Genomic DNA, 24,153 nt, shown 5'->3' with positions numbered 1-24,153 from the left:
ATCTTCATACCTTTGTCAGTTCACAGGATGGATTACCGTACAATTCGGTCAATTTTTGAAGTATCTGTGAAATGTTTGCCTAAAATTTGCGATCCATTTTTTTTGCTGTGTTTTAAATATACACTATATCTGTTCTCAATCGGAGTCAAAATGTTTTTGTTGGCCAAAAGTTACACATCAATTAAGAAATTGCCGCAAGATTTCAGTCTAAACTGAAGCTATTTCGAAAATTGCTTGTGAATAATTTAAAAAGCTATGCTTTTACATTGACGTTTTTCGGAGTACTGCCATTTTCCGGTCTGTTTGCTAGGACACCCAGACCCATTTCACTAGTTGGAGCTAAAACGCAAACCCAATTCACTAAAGCTAAAACTTTATGATTGCTTGCTTACGATTGTTTTGCCTTTCTGAGGAGTGCAATCCTCTGCCTCAGTGGGTGCAAAAAACTGAAAAATACATACATGGACAATTCCATCAGTGCTAAAATCGAGGAGGGTAGATTTTAATTGACAAGTCTCTGGATGCTTTAAAATCGACTTGATTCGTTCATACAATTTTGCCGATGTATTTATATAGCGCTTGTATGGCCCTTTCCAACCTGTGCACGGACCGTCGCATGACTTAAGGACACCTTTTAATTGACCTTTTTTTAAAAAAAAAAAACTGTTTCAATTAGCCGAACTGGCGCAGCTCAATTGACAGGAGACTGAAGAAATTTGAATTACATAGAATTGTTTACCCTATAATATTTGAATTAAGAATTTTTCCAAACTACTATAATAAAGTTAACACATTTTGAAATTAGTTTGCGAGGCATTGAAAGATTCATCTTGTATCAGATGGCATCTTCTCATTTTCGGCATCTATTTCTTTTACTTCATGGAAATCAAGATTCATGTTTTTCTCGATTGCGGACATGATGCTAGATCGTCCACCAGATAAAGTACCTAGAATACCAAGAGTGATAATGTGAAGTCAGACTTAATTGAATGAACTGCTCAAGATATCAATATCAAATATGAGTCCTTCAACATTTTGATAATTTAGCCGCAAATTTTTTTTTAAGATCTTTTTTCTTCAAGCATGAAATTTAGGCCAGTGTAAAAACTTCCACCAGCTTCGACGGGAACTACTATATCGCCATAATTTTTTTGGATAAATTTCCCTCTTTTTTTTACGACAAATTGATTTTCCAAGCATTCTACAATAGTATAATGACCCTTTTTTGACAAAACTTTTTGCGCCGCAGGCAATTGTTTTAAAAAAAACGGCGGTCAAAAAGGCGGTTTTTGGGCACTAATTGGAAAGTTTTTACAAAAAAATGTGCATTTTTTGGCGCGCGATCACCTTAATAGTTTGTATATACTAGCGACAAAAGCGTCCTTAAAAATTGTTAGGGCTGGTTTGCCGAAAATGGATGTCTGGCATAGTATGAAAGGTGAAGTCTTTGCTTGGTGGGGAGGAGGGGGGTCGAATCCCTGAAGGGGGAAGGAGCTCCCGCCTCCCCGTCCAATTCTAAATCCGCCCCTGGGTACTAGACTTTTCTCGTAACAAATTTGCTAATAGATTCTCCACATGAGATGTTTGGCACTTCATAAGAAATTTAACTTCAATGACGGTTTAGCCAGAAGTAACGCATATCTTTGGGAAGATAAAAGCTCTAGGTTTGGTTCCTGTCGGGAGCCTTTTTTCAAATTAAATTTTTTTTCCTGGAAAAATTATTTTGTTGGAATATCGATTGTGTTTACTGTTACCGGCTTAGTTCTAAAGCATGGACTTTTCTTTGGATTTAAAAATTTTTGTTATAATTGAATTGATCTTGATTGATTGCTGTTAGTTTCAAATTTGACGCTCATGATTTTTACCCTTGCGAAATTGTTGTGTGTATCATTTGCTTTAGTATAAATTCACATTCAAGGAAAATTCTGAGCAATTGGTGCAGTGGTAACACTCTGTCTGAGACGACAAAGGCTAAGAGCTCGATTCCAGTAGGGACCTGTTGTTTTTTACAAACTGAAAATGTTTGGACCTATTTAGACTATAGTCGGTTTGCTCGCAAATGAACTTTTTTGAAGGTTCGGCTTCTTTCTGGCATTTTGAAATCTCCTTAAGTTTTAATGATTGTGGTAATTTCGTTTCTGGGTTATTTGGCTTTTTTCGCAATCAAAGTTTTGACAAACGGTAACGATTTTTAGGGTGGTTTTTCTTTTTAAATTTAGTTATTAAATTTTCTTATTACGAAAGACAATCTTTTTTTATCGCAAGTGGTGTGATGCTCTGCTTCGTCACTGTGTGTACAATTTTTGGACTATAGTCCGTCTGTTTATTTTTTTCGGTTAAATTCCCGTAGCCCGGTTTTTTTGAAGTCTCCAGTTTCTTCCAACTTGTGGCAACACGCATGTTTGAGACGGCAAAGCCCGGGATGTCAATTCAAGTCGGGACATATTTTTTCCGCAAACTGAATATTTTTTGGGTATTTTAGGTTGTCTGCTTATTTTCGCCGGCATATTTCCCGGTGAAAAAAATTTTCCTTTTATAATTTTTTGACAAAAAAAGAGTTTTCTGTTTTTTCCTTTGGTTTGATTTAAATTATAATCATTCATTTTTGCATCGCAAATGTTGTAAAGCTCGGCTTCTTCTCTGTGTAATAACTTTTCCTCATGAAAGGTTGTTTTATTTATGTAAAATTTTCAGCAATCGTCATGCCGCGTTTTGGTTAGCGTTTTTGGGTTTCGTTTCCATAACGAAAGTAGAGGTTATTCGAGCAACGTGCTACTTCTCTGACGAATTTCACTGATGTAAAAATGTAATGCATTTCGTAGGTGGGACCTGATATATTGCATTACATTTCTACATCAGATCTCAATTTTTAAATTTCATTTGGTTTGGTTGTCAGCTGATTTTGGTTTGACAGATCAATGACCTCTTATTCTGCATAAGCGGCTACGTCCAAGTTTTGTTACACATAAGTTATGAATCTCGGAAAATTTTTTTATTGGTTGACTTTTTTTTGTCGTTTCTCGATAACTATCCTGCCAGATCTGATATCAAGGGCTTAATCGAAACAACAGGTTGTTGAAAGCCGTTATATTTGTCGTCGCCCAATTTTCTTAAAATAAAACTTATGGATTTGAAGAAAATGTGATATTTTGACCGTCTTTAAAATTTTTTCGACTTTTCACAAAACAAGCTACCTTATCAAAACTGAGATGAAGGGTTTAATCGAATGAACCAGTTGCGAGAATTTCTCCTGCAGAACCGGCGAATCTTTATTTTTTTATAAGAAATGTTTGTTCGTGGGAAAATAGCAATATCTTTAAAATCTTGGCCCTTACTTATTTTAGTAAGGAAACAACTAAGGTTTTGCGCGAAGGCCAATTTTTGAAATTACACATTTTTTACTCTTATCAGTGAAACAAATTCAAAAAATATCAGAATACCTCCAGCTTTAGCCTGGTCTAATTATCTCTTATCGATACTTACGGAAATTTTGGGTTTGCTTCCGCTTTGACTCTGTGTGTTTAATGTGCGTGCTTTTGGATAGTTATTCTAATAGCTAGTATTTGAGATCTATTTGACTTGAGCCTTTAAATTAAGACAATTTTTCCACAAGTTGAAGGACCAACATACGAGTTATTTAGCTTTTCACTGAGAATCGCTATTGCGACCCTGCTTAAGATTTACATGCAATTTTTTGGCTATTCTGCTGAGAAATGTTGCCCCACCCTCTAGCAACGAGCACGAATATGCAACCTTTCCCTGGGTTTTCAATATGCAACCTTTCGAGTGAGAGGCGGAGACGTAACCACTTCACCACCGCTCCCCACTTGAGTCCCTTTAAATTCGGTGTTTGACTTATTCACTGTACCTGGTGCGAGTCTCCCTCCAGGTGAGAGCACTTTGAGCTTCATGATTGCATCGTTCTCCATCTGAAGTGTCTTGTAGTATGTGCCCATTTTAGCCACTGCCTTGATCTTATTCTTGACCACCTCCCTCCGCTCTGCTGTCATGTGGGGGTGTTTGGGAGAGGAGGAAGGGGTAGCCACTGATTCTTTTTCTTCTACTTTGTTCGCCTCCAGTTCTTCTTTAGTGCACACATTTAACATGTTCACTAGCATCTCGTTGATTTTCTCTCCTGTTGAAAAATGGAAGTGTGGTCACTGTTGCCATCGCAACCCTTAATACACTAAAAAATTAGCTCTTACACTAGTTTTCTGACCAGTTTGGCTAGTTCGGCCTGTTAGTCTGTTATCATGATTAAATTAAGGGTACCTGTAACTTTTTCTAATAGCTCGGCCTAGAGATTTTTTGAGGTTTGATGTTGACGTGCCGACTTCCGAGAAGTCTGTTAATTTATTTCCTGACAACTGTTATCTAGCTAACCAACAAAAGGCAGCGACCACGTGAAAGCGTTGAGACCCTCGGGTAAGAGGAAGGGATGATCGACTGCATTGTAGCTCCTCAAGTCCATGTCTTTCTCGCTGATGACGATGACTGCCCCTTTGTTTTTGTAGGAATCCACGTAGTTAGGAGCAGAGAATACTGTGATTACTGAAGGGAACTTATCTTCCTTGTGCTAAAAAAGAAAACCTCCAGTTATATGCTGGTAACGATTGACTCTGACAATGAGGACATGTTGCCCCTGAACAGTTTTCGATGCGTGTTTCATAACAACAGAAACGACGGAGTCTGTTTCTGAACAGTTCACGCCATAAATATTGATATTGATTGCTTTGCTAAAGACCAGGGGTGGATTTGGGGGGACGCCCCTCCCCTAAGGGTTTCGACCCCCCTAACCAATCAAAGGGTCCCTAACCAATCAAAGTTTATGACATTCGTTTTTGGCGACCAACTCCTTTTCTAAAGGCGCCAATATATACTAACTTTGAAGGGGTGCGAGGGCTGGAAAAACGCATTTTTTCCAAAATTTTGCTTGTGGCGCTGAAAATTTTGTCACAATAGGATCTTTATAGTGTTCTGAGAATGCTCGGAAAATCAATTTAGTCGACCTAAAATTTTTTTTTAAATCCGCCCCTAGCCGAGAAAATCCTAGATCCGCTTCCTGCTAAAGAAACTTCTTTGATCAAAGATTGTGAACTGCAAAATTGAACTGTTTAATGGGTCTTTGAACTTGCTTTTAGAGAAATTATTTTAACGCTTCCGGCTTTTTATAGACCTTTATTAGATTTGGCCGCTAATTTAAACGAGGTAAAAATTGATTTTTTTCGCTCTCCTTTAAGGTGTGTCTGGAGTTAAGTTCCAATTTTATCGGGGGTTAGGTTCCTTTAAATTTTTTTCAAAGGCCAATTACTTCGCTTACTTGAATGCTACTTCTAGAGGGATGCACGAAAAACATATTTTTGAATTCGAACTGCATCAAACATCAAGTTGTCGGTTTTGACCTTTTTGTCTTAAAATGTCAGTTCATTATTATTTTATATAGTTTTATTTACTAATCTGTCCAGACTTCATTCGAAAATTGACTGCGTGCATTGTTCATTTTCGATCGTTTTTGAAATGCTTATCGTTTTTTTTTTCAACTTCGATTTATTTTTTTTCAAGTTTCAATTGATTTTTAAATGATAACAGAAAGCTTGGGCGCTGGGAAATTTCGATGATAAAGATAAGCCTGGAAAAATTTTCCTATTTCTGTTGGTAATAGTATTTCAAGAAATTTGGCTGAGTTTTATAGTGTAATAGTGTTGTTCCGACTTTCGAAGAACGTGAGGATTATATATGTCCGTTTTTTATTTAAAATTCAAACTACTTTTTACAAACTCAGGTCCCCTGGGGCATTGATCTCTTGGTCTGCATGGGGACAGCCGAGTCTGCACACCACTATAGTAACCTACCAAGAGTATGTCTAAAACTGCTTGTTTTATTATCCCGCACTACAAAATTGCTCCAAGTTGACTTGAGGCAGCTGATTAGTTTTGTTAACACCATACATGACTCAAACTGCACCACTTGAATTTTGATATTATCAGACTTAAAGTTGTAGTTATGCCAATATTTAATTTACGATAAGCTTATGATTATAGTTAATCCGAGACCAATTAAAGGGCAGTCGGAACATTCACGGATTCGCCCTGATACGAGCAGTCTTGTTTTATTTTATGCTGCAGCTATTATTTCTGCAGTTATGCTGCAGTTATTATTTCAGTTTTTTATCTACCTGATGTGTCGTAAGTGGTGTGAAGCTCAGCTTCGACTCTGAGTGAGTATATTCTTGTTCCGAACATTGAAAATGGAGAGGAACTGTCTTTTCAAGCGTGTATGTTTTTTTTTCAACTTCTTGTTGTTTTCCTCGTAAAATCAGGAACCAGAAATAATCATCGGAGAGGGTCGAGTGATATATCATATTAAAGCCCTTTTTGTTGTGGATGGAACAACATCTAAAATTTCAAAAAATTTTTCTCGAGAAAAATGGATTTGAAATTTTTGATTTTCTAGTCTAATTTCGAACGAATAAAGCAAGCGAGCAGGCTTAAAATTGGTTTTTATAAAAGGATAAGCGCATTCAGGACCTGAAAATTTAATTTTGCTCTAGTTATATTTGTTTTCGAAGTTTTTAGCGCCATTTAGGGATTCGAAAATTTGGCAAAACATGTACCATTTTCGAACGTAAAAAATTTTTTAGAGCGTTTTTAAGTCATTTTTCGACAAAAACTGTTGTTGATCTTGCCAATTTTACAAAGAGTGTGGAATATGCTTATATTTAAGACGTTCGTCCAATCTTTTTTATCAAACACGCACAAAAAAAACGACCTCCAAGAGGAAAAAAAATAATTTTTTTTCTTCAAAAATATGGTCGGAAGTTTCTCTGCTACTTGTTAATACCAAATTGGTCACATCTTAATTTCTTGGCATTTTCTTTGATTTGTTATCTTAATTTTCTTAGCCATTACGCGCTCTCGCTTTTAAACGGTTGCCCTCATACTCCTTCTCATCTTTAATCCCTTTATCTGTTTACACTAATTCAAAATACTATTATCTCTGTTTCCGTCACTTTCAGTTAACGGCCCTGCACTTAACAATCAGCCCGGTACAATTAACATTGAGTACTCATCTTTTTCTAAGGCAGGTAAACGTTTACAATAAAGTGTCAAGCAAGTGGTGTAAATCTCCTTCCTACTGATAAAGGCACAATTTTGACCGATCTGAACTGTGTGGTAAATAAGAAGAATTAGTGGCAACAAAAGTAACAGGCTTGCCTTGAACAGTTTGACTCCGGTGAGTTGTACCTCGTGTCCGCGGATGACACTGGTGAGTTTGTTCTTCTGTAAGAACTTGCGGATGGCGGCGTGGTTATAGCGGTAGGAGGTCTGTCTCTGCTGGTTGAACTGGAACATCTCACTGCTCTTCGTACTCTCGTTGTCCTCATAGTCTTCGCAGGGGTCACTCCACAATAGATCCGTCATCGTTCTAAAAAAATAACAACGTTTGAAGAAAAAGAAGAAAAAATTAACTAGAGAAGAAAAAATTAACTAGTCCTCAAATAGGTGAAATAATGCTAAATTTAGTTGTCCTTAAATGAAACAAACATCATGCCAGCCGTTATACTCTTTGCGGGCAACACACTAAATGAAGTAGTCGTTTTTTGAATGCTGCCTTTAAGGGAATGAGAAGCTATCATTGTTGGCGTCGATGTCCCGTACGTTGGGTTCGAGGAAGGTTCCTACTTAGCACATATGAAGCCTATTTCATATGGGAACTGTTTCGTATGTCATTGTACCAATTCTGGACGATAGTAAAATTGAAGCAAGTGGATAAATAATTTTAAAATGTTGCTTACCCTTCTCTGAAGGAAGAATGAGTATGTGTCGCACACATTTTGTTTCTAGTTTCTCTAAATTTTTGACTAAGTTAGGATCAAAATTCCCAAAAAATAGTCATTGTTAGCTTACAGTTATTAATTATCCTTGCGATAAGCAAGGGTTTTGCAATCGGGTAGTAGATTTTTTTTCCCGTAAATAACTTTGTTCACAGGACTGATCTGCCTTGGTTCATAATGATGTCAAGGGTTGGTGAAGGTCCTGGGTTCACCAAAAAGCCCGGGAGTTCGATTCCAGTCGAAACTGTTTTTTTTTTGCATACTGAAAATTTTCGGCTAATTTAGATTATTGTCTGTATGCTTTTTTGTCTTCTTCTGCTGAAAGGACTTTTTTGAATATTCGGCTTGTCTATCATTCCGAAAGTTCCTTGTTTAGTTTTCAATGGTACATGTGACTTTTTTCAGTTATTTTCGGCTTTTGTTGCAATACTTAATAGCAAAAATGGCAATACTTAATGGCATGCTTTTGAAATATTTGTTCAGCCCTATTGCCGACTGATACTTGTGATTTGTCTGTTTTGTGTGCGACACATACTGTGGGATCTCCTTGTGTCTCTTGATCTTGTTGATGTCGCTGAGCACTTTGGCCTCAGGGCTAATTCCCCCGTGAGCACAGAAGTACTTGTTGTTCACTACGGCACACAGTGGCATGGAGTTGAACATCTGCTGACACAACTGGAACAGGTCCTCCGAGTACTTCTGAGTGAACTCCTCGTGGAAGTTGAAGTTCTTGTTCAGCTTCTCTGACTCGTGGTTGCCCCTGAGGAGGAAGACGTTTTTGGGGGCTAGTAGTTTGAGAGAGCACAGATAGAGGATGCATTCTGTGCTGAACGAACCCCTGTCTACGTAGTCGCCCAAGAAGACGTAGCTAGTTGTGCCTAGGAGCAGTTGAACTTGAGATGTAAAATTATCACGCAAGCGCTGTGCATCTGAGAACCACTTGATTAACCATAAGAACCAATTCGTGTTATAGGCTTAATCTTAGCATGTCCTTTGGTGTGTTCTTACTTGTTTTTGTTTGTTGTAGATAATTATTGAATGTTTTCATTCTGTTGATCTGAGAAATTTAGCAAAAGATGAAAAGTCGTAAAAGCGTAATCGCCAGGATAACATTTTTTTCGTGTTTTTTTGGTGAGCTTCTTTTGATTACTGTGATAATTTTAGTTTGTTAGACGCTAATTTCCGTAGTAATAATTATACTGACCCTGTGGTGGTTTGTCTCCACACACTCTTTCTAGGATGTTGAGCAGATCATAGAACTGTCCGTGGATGTCTCCGATGATGACTGCGTCTGAACATCTGACCTCAACCAGGTTTGACTCCTTCTTGAACGCCTCTAAGGATGTCTTGAGAATTTGGGACACCAACTTCTCATCTAACAGGCCCTGGCCTTTAAGGTGTTCCCTGATCTGTTTTAGCCCATCCGCCAGCATAGGCTGACCTGAAAATAGTTTACGCGTGTTTGAAAGTTTTTTAAATTCGAAGAGTTGCATAAAGTTAGTAGAACAAATAGGTCCAATTGTTCGGCTTCAAGTAGACTTCTACAGAGATATTTTAATGTGAAAATTTTGGTTACTCACACTGATTTAGTGAGTTACCATTATTGCTCAGCAATATTTGTTTTAATCGCAGCACTCATGAAAGCTTCCTTATGAAAAGTTATGCGTTTAAATCAGGCCCAAGTATCATTTGGAATATGTACTTTTCCTAATGAGTGTATATTTAATGTTTTAAGCACCCACCTTGAGTTAATGAAGGAATGTTGAGTTTGTGTCTAGGGATGGGAGGAACTGACTTGACATTTCGCTCTGTAGTGCTAAGCGCTTTCCCTTCCCCTGTCTCCTCACTTCCCTCAACACTCCTCTCCTTCGAACCCGACCTCTCCTTCTTGCAATCCATCTGCTATCAAATAAGCGACCAAATAGTCGACAAGGCAAAATCACCAGCAGCAGGAGTAACCAACTCAGATGTGAATGTGAACGAAACTTGCAAGGCTTTTAACCAAAATAAGTCGGTCCTATTTTTGCCAGTCTACCGATGTTGTCTTGTGAAGAGAAGAAGTATATACTAATTAATTTCACACCGCTTGAACTTGCGTAAAACTGTGATGCGATGTGTCGTAATTTTTAATTTTTGTCTCTGCCACACGGAGTTGAGTATTAGCTACTAATGTTGACGTAAAATTGCTTCTGTTATATGTTCCAATTAACTCGAGCGAATGTTGGTGTCTGTGCCGCTTCCTCTGTGGCTTCAAAACAACAGAGTATAATGTTGTCAATGTATTTGTATTCAATATCGCCGTGAAGCTTAGACCTGTAAGATGCTCGATTCCGTTTTGTTGTTGTTTAGTCAGAATAGAGAAGTAATTTCCACACAGTAGTTTCAGTTGAGCGAAAGATCTGTCGACAAAAAATTGATTCAATTGGACATCTAACAAAGGCTGAAAAACGTTTGTCGCAAAATGCAATACATTGTTTCTTATTTGGATAATTTGTGATATTTTGAACCGATCAATCAAATGCACTATAATGGTTTTACCTCAAGTTTGATCGATTTCACTCGCTAAACCGCTTTTGCTTAAAACTGAAACAATTCTTAAGAGAGTGGTTATTTTGTTTCAAGGTTTTCTGTGGGGAAATCTTGAATGATTATTATCCTTTCTTGTTGTAATATCAAATAAAGATTCTTCGCGGAATCTTAATCTGCTCGACAGAAATTGTCAGCTTAGAGTGTAGTATGTATAAGTACGCATTAAGAGTGTCTGTTGAAATTGCTTATAGTGTTCAGACTAAAATATACCATCGGATGAAGAAATGCAGGGTTGGATGGCTACATCGGTCGCCTGATGATTAAAAGAGAACAATTTAGATGACAATTGGTGAGTTCAATGAGTTAGAAGGTATTTGATCTGCAGAATAAATATTGACGTTTCTCAAAGCACATTCATTTAATTTCGATACCAACAAAATAGTCAACTGATAAAGTGAAATTTAATGCGTCGTAACTTTATGAAAATAAAGAAATTGAAGCAGTTTGGTTGCAATTTTTATAAATAACTCGATTCAATCCTAAAAAAATGATATATTCGTTTTTGCAAGACTTTAAACGTCACATGAAAAGTTCAAGCCGTTGGTCGACATGTTTCACGGAGGTACACTTCAAAACTCGTCGAGGCAGCGGTATAGTTTGAGTGATATCAGTTTCCATCTGCTGACCAATCCGAAGATATTATCTTGAAAAGGGCCAACTTATTTCAGAACTGTTTCATTCAAAACTCTTTTCAATGAAAGTCCTTTTGTTCCGAACGCTGAAAATGGGAAAGAACTTTGTCATCGGGCGTGTTTTAGAACTTTTGTTTTTGTTTCATGCAAATTCAGGTGCCACAACTCAGAATAGGTCGAGTAATTTATCATATTTTAAAGCCCTTTCATTCGTTCAGTACATAATTTGCTTTTTAAAAAATATTAAAAATATGGTTCCTGCGAATCGCAGAGGAGCTATCTGTAGGCCTTAACAGTCCTTTCGAGGATAGTCTGTTTGTATTATCTTTCCACATTCTAGACTGTGTTATTTTGTTGAGCGAAGCTCCTTTTTTGCTCCTCAAGGCCGTTTTTTTTGCGTCTAGCCCTTTCACGTGGTACCACTATTGCAGCCGAAATTGGTCAGGCTGTGGTAGACCTAAAGCCAGAGCTTGTCCTCGCATTGCCATGGCATGGGTTCGAATACACGATTTGACGATTTCAAAAATGAACGCCTTACCACTATGCTAAGTGCCTCTTTCTCTCAGTGTCAAGAAACATTGATTTTAAGTTTCTTGCTTCAGTATATATTTCGAGCGAGTAAAGCGATCGATTTGGCGTTAAAGTTGGACAAAAATTTTTCTTCAGGCCGTGTAAAACTTTTCTTCAAGCTGTGTTTTACAAGATGTTGAACCGATTATGATTATCCTTCATCCTTAGCGCTTAAATGAAGTTAATATTTATTCTATCTCCTTGCTGCCGGTAATTTCTTTTCACCCAAATTTAGTCGGAATTGCTTAATTTGTTTTGAAAATGGGGAGGAAATTTGTATTCGGGTGTTGTAGTTTTTTTTCAACTTTTTTTTCACCAGAAGTAAATCACCAGTATTTTTTTTGTGGTTTTTGGTGAACTACTTTTGATTGCTGTCTTAATTGGTCCCATCATTTGAAAAATGAAGATAAACATTGTATTCAGGTATGTTTTAGTTTTCTTAATATTATTTTTTATTTTCCACACAAAATCAGGTACCACAAATAATCATCGGAAAGTGTCTAGTGATATATATGATTAAAGCCCTCTCAGTCGTGATTCGAACGACCGCAAAAACAAACGACTATCCTTGTTTGTTTTTTTTGAAATTGTTTCAGGTGATCATTTAGAAATAATCATATTTTCGAGTTGAGAGTTTTGTATCAAATTTTGTTTTAAAGTTGTTTTATTTTAATAATTATTCGTTCGCTAATTCCTGTTTGATTTATTAAACAGGTATTATGAAAACGTTTTTTTTTCCAGATGAGATTTCCCAAAAAACTACCCGTCAGATTCTCATAAAAGTGGTACCAATGGATTCAGTAGCGTTTCACCTACCTGCCTGCATGAAATTTAGGGCATTTTTTACCCTACCCCACCCCCTACGGTCTTAGAAAAGCTTCACAACTCGGTACTTTTTTCACTTTTTGCCCATTTTTTTTGGAAATTGTCGATTTCCTCAAAAACTACCCATCCAGATTTGGAATTAAGGGTTTAATCGATAGACCAGGTTGTAGGAAACTCCCCCGCACAAGCGGCTGGTCCTTAACTTGCCTAGGGGAAGAGCTATAGACTTAGGAAAAGTCACTTTTTTGACTTTTTTGGCCTTTTTTCAAATCTTTCCGATTTCCTCAAAAACTACCCGTCCAGATTTGGGATTAAGGGTTTAATCGATAGACCAGGTTGTAGGAACCCCCCTACACAAACGGCTCGTCCCTAATTTGTCTAGGGGAAGAGCTATACACTTAGGAATAGTCAATTTTTCGGTTTTTAGGCCATTTTTTCAAACTTTCCATTTCTTCAAAAACTACCCATCCAGATTTGGGATTAAGGGTTTAATCGATAGACCAGGTTGTAGGAAACTCCCCTGCCCAAGCGGCTGGTCCTTAATTTGTCTCGGGGAAGAGCTGTACACTTAGGATTCAACACTATTGATTCAATATACTTATTGTGTGTATTTTTTAGACAATGGAATCCGCTTCATGTCAATAAAACAAAAAGCGCTAGCTAATTCGATTTCATCAAAAATTTGTATAACGTTTTTTCTGAAATAACCAAACAGGTCTCTCCAGCTTCCAGCTGGGCCCCTATTGTCTAGGGAAACACCTATGGACTTGAAAAGTTCCCTCATGAAAACTTTTTACCAAAGCGTTACCAATGAATGCATAAGCTTCTTTTTTTTGCGTAGGAAAGGCGCTATCGACTTGAGAAACCTGAAATTTTAAAACAATTTCAAAATAATCAATATTAAAATAATCAAACAGGTCTCTCCAGCTTTCAGCTGGGCCCCTAGTTATTTATATATAATAGTTATTCTTTCGCCTTAGAATCATATGTGCTCTTGAGAGTTTGTTCTAGTTACTGTAGTTTTTGAAAGTTCAGAATATGCTTAAGTTATTGCCCATAGTCAGTTCTTTACGTACTTGATGTATCGCAAGTGGTGCAAAGCTCCTATTTGTCTCTGCGTTTGAAAATGACTCATTTTTTCAAATTTCAAACTCGTGTTTTCTACCTATGCGGTAAACTATTCTTAACTATACAACCATTTTCAAACTAACCTTACGAGGTACAAAAATCTGCGGTTCAAAAGGATAGTTTCTCGTTTTCAGCCCTTATAAGAGCGGTTTGTCGGGTTTTGAAAAAGGCGTCGATTTTCTTCTTCAAAGAAAGGTGCAAATGATGTCGTCTCTGTTGCATGGTTCTGTTAACTTGAGTATCAAGGGGTGATTAAAGGAAATCCTTCTTTGATTACACTAACAAGCAGCGTAGTGTATTAGTACGAATCTTCTTTTTTTAGCCCTAACTCGCAAATCTAAGTGTTCATTAGAAGTGTTCACTTATTTGTGTGCTTTTGCTATAATTATGATCTGTAGCATTGGAAATTGCATGGCATCTGTTCTCTGCTTTGTTTTGGCTAGTGTTTGTGATTTATTAAGCGTCCCTGGCTGAGTTGTTAGTGCGTGAGACTCATATTCTTTAGGTCGCTGTAGGTCGGAGATCGAATCCGAGTCATAGCCGAATTTTCAAGAGTAATGAACGTAGTGAAGACTCTTATATAGGTCTTGCTGGTTTTTTTCTCAGGAAAAAATCATAAAATTTTGAAATTCATCTGCTGAAAGTGACGTAAATAGCATTCTCCAAATACGAGCGTAGAAATGGCGCGAAAAGAGGTGAACGATTTCTAGTTTCGAACGCGGAATTTAATTATCAGATTTCCCAGTGAAATACAAGTTTAACCTTTTGATCCAGTTTTCTCAAGTTGGGTTAATGTTATCAAAAAAAGTGCCAATCATAAACCGTTCTAGAAATTCAAAGAGCTTGAAGGGCATCTATTTTTTTCTTGGAAATTCGAAAGTTGAGATTTGTTTTTAAATTATATGAAAATAGTGGAGCTACTGAAAATAGTGACCCAACTCCTGAAACTTTCTACAATAAAACTTTTTTTCCAAATCTATTCAATCATTTGTAATGTTTGCTCGGAGTATGACATGTAACACAACTTGAAACTACATTTCAATTCAGGCATAGCGGATTCAGGATTTCTACCCTTGACCACCCAAAGGATTCCTCTTTAGTTCTAGCTTTCGGCATCCATTTTTGGCCGACGCAAATAAAAAATTTTCTAAAGGCCGTCAAAATTTTAATTTTGAAATTCTGCGTGCACAATCTCAGATCCGTGTCTGCACTGATTTGTCTGACTACGATTTTTCAACTGCCTGATTGGTTGATGGGCTCAGTCGCGTTTCCAGAGCTGGATCACGTTTCAGAAAGCTCAAAGTTTCTCCGCGTTTCAAAAGTTTAATTTTACTGTAAATTTTATGTTGAGCTGCTGCTCATTTCCTCTGATTGATGATGATTTTGGATAGATATTATATGTGCCTTAGCTTTGATACATTTAAGCTTAAACTTACAAATAAGCATTCAGCGATAGGAAAAAAGTACTATTGAATGTCTTTTTGAATTTAATCATCTAGAAACTAAGGAAACATATCAATTGAATCCGGTAAATGAATTAAACTTACCAATAGTGCAGGGCAAAGCGGTTTTTGTAGAGAAGAATCTTGACCAATTTGTATAGTAAATTTTTACAAGCCTAGTAATATTAATTTCATTGGAATTGACAAAGCAGTTGTAATAATAAGTTCTCTAATGTTTCAGCAATTGTCTTGTTTGCTTACATTCTGCGATATTGGTACAAACTGTAACAAGAGTCAATTGTTTTATACGAAGCTTAATTGATAAGCTTTTTTATTTTTTTAACTCTTCTCAATTTAATATTCAGTAGTATGTGTATTTATTCAAATGAACTTTCTAAACAGCCTGCACAAACTTTTTAGTTAAACAACGTTTGTTTCATTTATGTGTATAAAACTCAGCAGAACTTGTGTATATTTTTTAAAATTCAAACTATTCACTTTAGATTTTAGTCATTAATAAACCTCAAAAAGTAAAATGGAGCGTCAAGTTAAGGGAAGTTATTTGAAGCATTGGCGGCTAGATAATGTACGGTTGTTTTTTGGGTGCAGAATAGAGGCTTTCATCAGAAGAAATAGCTAGCAAGTACATATGTTAAGAAGCGTCATCAAAATATACCCAGGAAATTTTGTTGGGCGAAATGTGAAACAAGCATATTTAGTAATTCCTTAAAGAGTCGTTTCTTCGGAGTTTTTTTTATTTATGATTGGTTTGTTATTCAGTAACTAGGAATTTTAGGCTCGCTAAGCATATCAAAAATTGAAATATAAGAGAGCCTATTGTTCCGACTTGCGAAGAAAGTGACGAAACATTTGTGGGCCGGGTGTTTTTTTCTCTAGAGAATTTTTTTTAACTAGCAATTTTTGACAATATTTTTTATAACGTTTGTAAAGTATTGTTGTCATGAGCTCAAATTTAAGAAACTATTGTGCCTGTGATTATTGTTCGTTAAGTTATGGGGGCTTAAAGATCGCCAATTTGGGACAACTAACGCGCGATATGTTTCGCGCAATTAACGCGTAAGCGGAGATTTAATCCGTCTTAGAAATATTTCGAACTTGTTTATAGCAGGCTATTTGTCATAAATGCTATGTTACTAGGAGTGAAATCTATCACTTTGTACTTTATATGGCTTGTCGGGATGATTTGATTAAAAAAACTCCAAATTTCAAAAAACAAACAGTTACACCACACACATTTTAAATTAACATTAAAATTTTATACCTTTTGAAGATATCGACGACCTGGACTCAAAATGTTAAAAATATATATAACGTGCGATCTTATCTTTTTATGTTTCGCGTGTTTGCTATTCGTCAACTTTTGTTCCGACCATTTGAAAAATCGGGAGGAACTTTGTGTTCGGGCGTGTTTTAGTTCGGAGAGAGTTGAGGGACATATCATATTTACACAAGCAAAGCAAATAATACGCGACAAAATGTGTTCGTTTTGAAAGTATTCATTTTGATCAATAACCAGCCTCTAAGTACAGCCAATGCTAAAGATATTAACACAGACGTTTATATACAAATTTAGGTTCAAGGTATCATGGATCTTTAGTGTGGAGGTAGGGAAGGAGACCCGCAACAAAATAAAAGGGTTCAAACCTGGGCAGGGTCGGATGTTTTTAATGAACTTTCTCGTATACTGGTTAAAATGCGTCCGCTCTATAAATTGAGGCATCTTAGTTGGCATTTTTTTCATTTTGACTAGTACTGCTAATGCGTCATAATTGGCTTGCGTCACTTAGCAATTTTGTAGACTAATAAATGGCGTGCTGAAAGTTTTACTCATTCAGTTTTTCCCAGTAGCGTTATTAGTCATTTTTTTAGTTTGTTCATGCGAAGTGCAACTTCGCCTCTGTGTGAAGTTCTTACAGTCGTGATTCGAACAACTGAAAAAATATTGAAAATACTTTCCCAGTGTCGCAAAAAACCGGTTTGAAATTTGGTTTTTCCTCTTAAATTGAGAGTACAAAGCGAGCGAGCACGGTTACAATCGCTCATTTTGATTGCTTAAAAACTTAGAATAGCTCAATTAAAACGTAAAAACTTAATTTTAATCGAGTAACGATAGTTTTTTTGAGTGTTTTAGCGCTTTTTTTTGGAATCAAAAACTGCAAAAAATGAAGTTTTTGAACGTCTTTTTAATATATTTTTTCTAGTTATGTTTTTGTACAAAAATTGTTTTCCAATTTGCTTATTTTACTATGACTGTCGAATATGCCTAACTTCTAGTTGTTCGTTCAGATCCCCTTATCACACCACGCCGAAAAAAAACGACTCTAATTTGAAAAAAAAGTTGTGTTTTCTAAGACTATGGTCGGAACATTAACTATGCACAGTAACGAGCTATCCTTGTTTCAGTTTGAATTATGCTCAATTTTATGCATTTTTCTGTTGCTACACGCGTAAGATCGACTAATTTGAGCGATGCGAATCAAACCAAATTTCAACGCATTAAAATAGCAGTTCGAAGCAAGCTAATGGCGAACATGCTTTGATTTTTTGAGCTTTGATTTTCATTCTTTAATAATTTTTTTTTGGTTTTGCGGTAATTTTTTGAGGAAAAATATGTTCAGTCGCTCTCTATTTCATATTTTGGCGGCTTGACTGACTCTTCATTTCTTTTTAAGCACAGCGAGTTCATTTAATAAATTAAATTGCGCTTTGCTATATCAGAAGAATCGTTAAAATAGGAACATTCATTTAAGTAAAAAGTGGGTCTTAATGAAAGTATTTTTAATGGAAAAAAATGTTAACTCAAAGTGGGTTAGTGTTATCAAAAAAGTATTAATCGTAAAAAGTTCTTCTAATTTAAATAGCTTCATGGTGATGAGGGATGCAAGGTGATTGTTACTTTTTTCCTTGTTCTTAAAGGTGATGTATAATAACAGTTTTTGCCATTGTTACTTGGCAATTACTTAGCGTATTTATAATTTAGTGAAGATTCGACATACCGCCATATCTTGAAGCCGAAATTGCATCACAATTACCATAATTGCATAACAACAGTGAGCGCCGTAGTCACCAAAGTGTTGCGTTTTTGCCAACAGAGGGTAGGCTAATAGAGAAACTTTCAAGTTTTTCGGCTTTAAGGGCCGCTAATCATAGAAAGGTTGTTTTAACTTAAGCTCGTTGACCTACTGCCATTAATTTGCAGACGCCCAGCACACCACATGTTTATTTTTACCACTATTCAATCCCTTTGTTTCAGCCTTTGGCCAGACCAGAGGTATGCTGAAAACGTTTATAAACTTTCTTATACCAAACTTCAATAATATTTAATTATCTTTTTCTTTGATGTTTTTTTTGTGAATGAGGAGGCGTTTTTTGTTAGTTTGTGAGTGAAAATCTTACTAGTTATTTATACCTTGAAAACGTCTATTGCTTAAATGATAGTTGGTTGCTGCTAAATATATCCTGAAAGCGCTTTTCATGACACAGGTAATTTTTCTTTGATATATGTTGTGTTCGAATTCTGTCTCAAAAAGAGGCTTTTTGTTCATCAGTCGACGCCACATGACCGCTTTTTTGTAGAAAATGATTTTACGAAACCAAAGTCTTTCCAGCCAATGAAAACGAGCCTTTGTTCCTTCTCAACGCTTGTGGATGTGTGTTGTGGCCGAACAAAACGTTCTTAGAATATTGTAGAGTTTATGGTACTTACTGTTTTGCTGACTAACATGCTCTGCTATGTTCAATTCTGCCGCATTCAGAGTTTTTTTGGTAGATTGCCTTTTCACGCTGATTTATTTGTTTTTATCAAATTTAGCGAAGTTTTTAATCAATGAAATGAATAAGAATGCGCCAACAGATAAGATTTGGTAGGAAAAAAATGTGATTTGAAACAATAAATATTACAATTGAAAATAGTTTTGATCAATTTTTAGCCGATTCGAAAAGAAAAAATGTCCATCCAGTGTGGTCATTTTCTCGCTGTGATGTAATAATGGATGTATTATTTTAGAGCTGTTAATGCGCGTAAATGTTTGTCAGGAACATATCAGGGAATGTTTCATGTTTAATTACGCGGAAATTTTTTCCTGCGAGTGATCTTTTGCCATTGTCAAATATGCGTTAGCGATGCTATCCTGCATGCATGGCGTGTAACTGTGTTGTTAGATTTTTTTTGTGTACAGTTCAATAAGATTGGTCATGTAGGACACTAAAATTAGTCAAAATCTGCTACCGATTTTTTAACGGGTGCAGCAAAAAGCTAATAATTTGGTCGACTTTTAAATTTACATCTTTCAGCGGTGACAGAAACCTTCAGACCATTTGCCGTTTTTTTTGCGCTCATACGTTATTTTGTCCAAACCCAAATAAGAAAATAATACTTTTTCGGGCTTGTAACTTGTTAAATAAAATCACTGAATCATTTATACCAGCACACTTATCTGGCCAATAGATATATTTTGAGCCTGTCTGCATTTCAAGCTCCGTATCGTTTTTTTTTGTTTTAAGGTTCCCTCGGCTTTTTAAATCGGCGTAGTCGTCTTGTAATGCGACGCTTGTAAGGAGATCAGAATTATTTGTTCGTGTGTTGGGAGTTGCTAAAAATTGATTACGACAAAGACTTAAGAAATTTTTTCAGTTATTTTTTCGACTCAAAGACTGTCGTCTAATTCTCTGCTGTCGGCCAGCTTGGCGCGCTATGTTTGTGATGTTTATATTCTACTCCAAATAGTTTTTCTTAAAAAAACTATAGTTTAGAAAATAATAAGTTGTCATATTTTCTCTTTGATAGAGTTCATTTATATTACTAATACTTCTGTTTACACTCGCGCGCTTTAGCGATCGTAGTGTAATAGTACAACTATTCTTTTTTTTAAAACCTAAGATGCAATTATTTGTGCCACTTTTGTTGTCACCTTTACGGCTTCTTGATAGAATGTGCTTTGAAATTCGAGTAGTAATATGCTAATACACTTGATGCATTTTTAATTCATCAAAAGAACCACAAAAAAGCTTTTTTTTTGTTTCAAACAACAGTGCAATAATAGTTACTTGATTTAGAAATTTTTCAATTCAATGTATCTCGCAATTTTTCGAAATGCATAATTTATACATACTTTGGCTTTTTGATTTCCATCTTGCTAGATGCAAAGTTAGTGTGGAGGCCTTCAGCTTATATTCCAAACTATTAGATGCAAAATTGTGTCTATTTAAGTTTGGTGTCACTGCCGCATCGCACTGGCAAGTTGTTAGCCTATGTAGCTGCTCTATTTGTGACTAGTGTTTGCCGAGAATTCAGCGTCCGTGGCAGAGAGGGCAAGGCGTGAGACTCCTAATCTCGAAGTCGCAGGCGTGAATCCGATACACAGCAAAGTTTTACTAATTAGAGCCTTATTTCTTCTTTTTCCCATTTCACTTTATAAAGCTGCTTTTTTGTCGTGTTATCACCAGTGTTTCCGAAGCGAAGTTTTGCCTCTATGTTTCATAATTACTAACACAACATTATCCAAGGGTTTTGTTCCGACCACTTCACAAAGTAACGTTTTAATGTGCTACAGCAATAGCTTTTTTAAAGCATTTTTTTCTCATTTTTGCAGATTGGCCGGAACTTTCTATGCTACTAGTGTGGCCGGAATCAGGAACTTTCTATGCTACTTGCTCAGCAACTGGCTATAGTTGTTGTTTTGAAACCAATGACCTTGATTGTATTTTCATGACACTATAAATTTTAGGAGTCTACAAACAAAGTGATTAATTAAACAGTTTTTTTTTCGTCATTTTATCCGTGTACTTTTTTTGAAGAATTCGATGAAAAAGTTCTAAATTCTAAGTTACATGTAGAAATAATGTGAACCAGAAGTGAAGATATTTACTTGCCCGATAAACGTTCCTGGATAGAAGTACCTTCGCATAAACAAAGAGATAGTTTGAAAGATAGTGTTAAAATGAACGATGTGGCTCCAGTGTCAGCACCACTTTCAAAAACAGCATAAGAGCTTTTACACTCAATTGAATGATATGATATAATATTGACGATAGCAAATTGTTAAAGTGTTTTTACAATTGCGTCGATTGAAGTGATCGGCTCTCTTTAGTACCTCTAGTTTCGTTCGTCCCGTCCGTTTGGGAAGAGGCCTTTCGAGGGGAAGCGATAATAATGAATTAATGCAGAGGAGAAGGCAAATAATGTAATGAGGATGGCTTTTTACAATTTACCCAATTAGAGATGAAATGCCAACTTGAAAAAGGGTCGCGCCATTTCGATATCTGCTGTCAGGGAATAAAGTAACGATGCGATGTATGTCACTTTTAAATTTAGAATAAAATTAAGCTCTTCGAGTGGGGGCTCGAACTGAAGTGATTGATGGAATATATGACTGAAAGAGTGCAATATTATGGGCTCTGTTTGATAGAAGAATGAGGCAACTAATAGAGTTAAAAGTGGCTTCCGATTGAAATTTGCCGCAGACAATGAGTGCAATGTTTGAGATGACAGTAAGACTATGGCGGGTAAAATTTAAAATTTATGCGTGCTTTTTACTTGATCGAATAGGCATATTATACCTGGAGTGAAGTGCGTCTAAATTTGCGTGTTAAGCTTGTCTAATCTAGCTATGCCATGAGTGAAATGAGCTGCTGGCGGCGGAGGGTTCGTTTCTTTTTCTCCAAATGATGAATGCAGCAACAGCAGAAGCAGCAGGGATAGCGCGTAGCTGGGTGCTCCCTAAAATGGGTCTATACTGGGGTGGAGTGACTTTTTAGAAATAGTGCAATATAATAATTGGCAAGGGAGTTGCGCCTTTACCCCAACTTTTTGCTCCTAATTGCGAGAAAAAATCGCTATCTTTATTCCGTTTTTTTTCTGGGTGCCAATTATTTTTTGTTGCCTCGTTATTTGAGAAAGCAGAATTTAAAATTATTTTAGCTCTGACTTTGCAGTGTTTCAACTTTCATATACCCTCTTTTTGTGTGGGGAAAAACGATCCTCCTGTAATGTTTAACTAATGGCTGGCGGTCTGAAAATTTATAAAACATGTTCGCGCAGAGCATATTAAATCGGAAATTACATATTACCTCAAATTTTAGCTTGGTTTCTATGGTCGCTATTTCTGAGTTTGGTTTATTATCCCTTTAAAATTTGTGGATATGGAAGGATATTTGCTGCTATTGGTATGCAATTTTTTTACCAAATGAAATTCAGTATTCTTTTCAAAGTTTTTTTTCCAATGCGCCGTTTTTTGATGAAATTGTAAATGGTTTCTTGAATTAGCATAATGCGATAGTTTACAGCCGCGGGGGTTGTGTCAGAATAATTTAACTACTATTGAATGTCATGTGTATTCTATGTTTTCAGTCTGAAACAAATGGTGGGCAAAATTGAATTAAGCTGCAGCGTATCTGGTTTCCACTGTCAGTTCGATTTTCCTCTGAAGTTAGCCTAATTCCAAGGGGACCTGCAGAACCGAAATGGAAGTATCTTTTTGTGCCAATCAACACGTTTCTAAGGCTTTCATTGCTTTTAAATATTACCAAACGGGCCAATAAATGATCGCTTTGATCGGCTCTGCTTTATGGACTTTTTCAGACTGACCGCACAACTATGGTTCACTTTCTTCTGAAAACAGGTTAAGGTAGAAAACTTCGGAAGAGAAAACGTAGACTGAATGTTCCGCTTATCTTTTCAGGATGTTCGCCAACGGAGGATTACGCAGAGATATGCTGTTTTTTTTTCTAGATTCCGAAAAAAACGTGATGAGTGAATTTGACAAAAAATAGTTCCTTCAGTGTTTTAATATATTTAACCTAAATTGGCATGCACTGTCACTAGATGATGCTACTTGGGTTTTCTGATTTTTTTGCTCGGACAATCCTTTAGAAATTGGAAGGAACTACAGCGATAATGAGACTTTCCCTGCGATTTAATGTTCCTCAAGCAAAACATTATGCAGCCCTACGTTGGTATTTGGCATCCACAAGAGAGAATTCTCAAAAATTCCAATAATATTTGTTTGTTCATTTACTGAAAATTTATTTCTAGTCGTATTTTTTCCTTAATTGATAGATTGAAGGGGCGTTTTAATTGGGCGGTTTTTAAAATAGAAATTTTGTAAAACAAAGATGGCATGAATGTTGATAATTTCATTTTCAACTAGCCCATCTAGTTGAATTTATTCAGGAGCCTCAGACATGGTCGCTATTTATACTACAGGGTGGCCTACTAAAAGTCAGCTATAAAAGTAAAACAAGGATAGTCGGTTACTGTTTAAGTCTTAGAAAACAAAAAAAGTTTATTAATTTTTTTCAATTTGGTGTCGTTTTTTTTTCTGCACGTTGTGATAAAAGACCCGAACGAAAAAATAGAACAGCATTTTTTAAAAATTAGTTTTCAAGTTTCTGATGCGCAAAATTGCTTTCAAAAATTACTTTAGTTGAGTAAAACTAAGTTTTCACGGCCTAAATTAAGCTTAAGTAAGCTATTGTAAGCCTACACGGTCACCTTATTAGCTAGAAATTAGACCAAAAATCAAATATTTCCAACCGGTTTTTCTCGACACCGTGAAAAAATTTTCAAAATTGTTTTATGTCATTCAAATCACGACTGAAAGTGCCTTAATATGATATACCACTCGACCCATTACGATGATTGTTTGTGGTACCCGATTTTGCGTGGAAAAAAAGAAAAAAAATAACACACCCGAATATACCCATTTCTGATGGTCGGAACAAAAAATACTGGCAGCTAAAAAATGTTTCAAGTTTTCAAGAGTAATGAATGTAGTGAAGACTGTCATATAGGTCTTGGTGATTTTTTTGAGTAACTTTTTTTTTCAGGAAACCGTCTAAAAATTTGTTTTTGCTGTTTGATTTTTCGCGGTTTGATTTTTGATTTTATAACTTCATTTCCATTGTTAAAAGGAAGTCAAACTCCACTATCGAAAAGCAAAATGGTAAATGTCACGAAAAACTTGATCAACTTCTAGTTTTGATTGTAGATTCGAAAGTAGATTTTGATGTTCAGATATCGCAGCGGCTTTAAAAGTTTACCTATTGATCAAGTTTTCTCAACTTGGGTTAGTTTTATAAAAATTCACATATTATAAATTGTTCTTGAAATTTA

General features: G+C 36.1%; 2 protein-coding genes across 9 annotated transcripts in view; both read right to left on the bottom strand.

Moving 5' to 3' along the window:
• LOC134845638 (lysine-specific demethylase 6A-like) overlaps window positions 1-24,153 on the bottom strand; it is a 438,371-nt gene that overhangs the window by 101,017 nt on the left and 313,201 nt on the right. The gene's annotated exons all lie outside the window — the stretch shown is intronic.
• On the bottom strand, window positions 705-22,214 carry LOC134845605 (serine/threonine-protein phosphatase 2B catalytic subunit 1-like). Of its 7 annotated transcripts, none has more exons than XM_063862642.1 (9): window positions 22,110-22,214; window positions 20,909-21,759; window positions 9,577-10,233; window positions 9,039-9,275; window positions 8,370-8,712; window positions 7,215-7,425; window positions 4,384-4,576; window positions 3,869-4,135; window positions 705-947 (listed from the first exon to the last, which is right to left on the bottom strand). In XM_063862642.1, the coding sequence occupies exons 3-9, from the start codon at window positions 9,731-9,733 to the stop codon at window positions 826-828; spliced, it is 1,530 nt and encodes a 509-aa protein (XP_063718712.1). In that variant the 5' UTR covers window positions 9,734-10,233; window positions 20,909-21,759; window positions 22,110-22,214; the 3' UTR covers window positions 705-825. The 7 variants fall into 7 exon arrangements, with proteins under 7 accessions (XP_063718712.1, XP_063718684.1, XP_063718702.1 ...); XM_063862614.1 differs by having other exon boundaries at window positions 20,913-21,759; XM_063862632.1 differs by lacking the exons at window positions 20,909-21,759; window positions 22,110-22,214 and adding an exon at window positions 18,748-19,095.

Source organism: Symsagittifera roscoffensis, chromosome 1 (assembly GCF_963678635.1).
Source record: "Symsagittifera roscoffensis chromosome 1, txSymRosc1.1, whole genome shotgun sequence".
NCBI lineage: Eukaryota > Metazoa > Xenacoelomorpha > Acoela > Convolutidae > Symsagittifera > Symsagittifera roscoffensis.
This window is presented reverse-complemented; position numbering and strand designations above follow the sequence as displayed.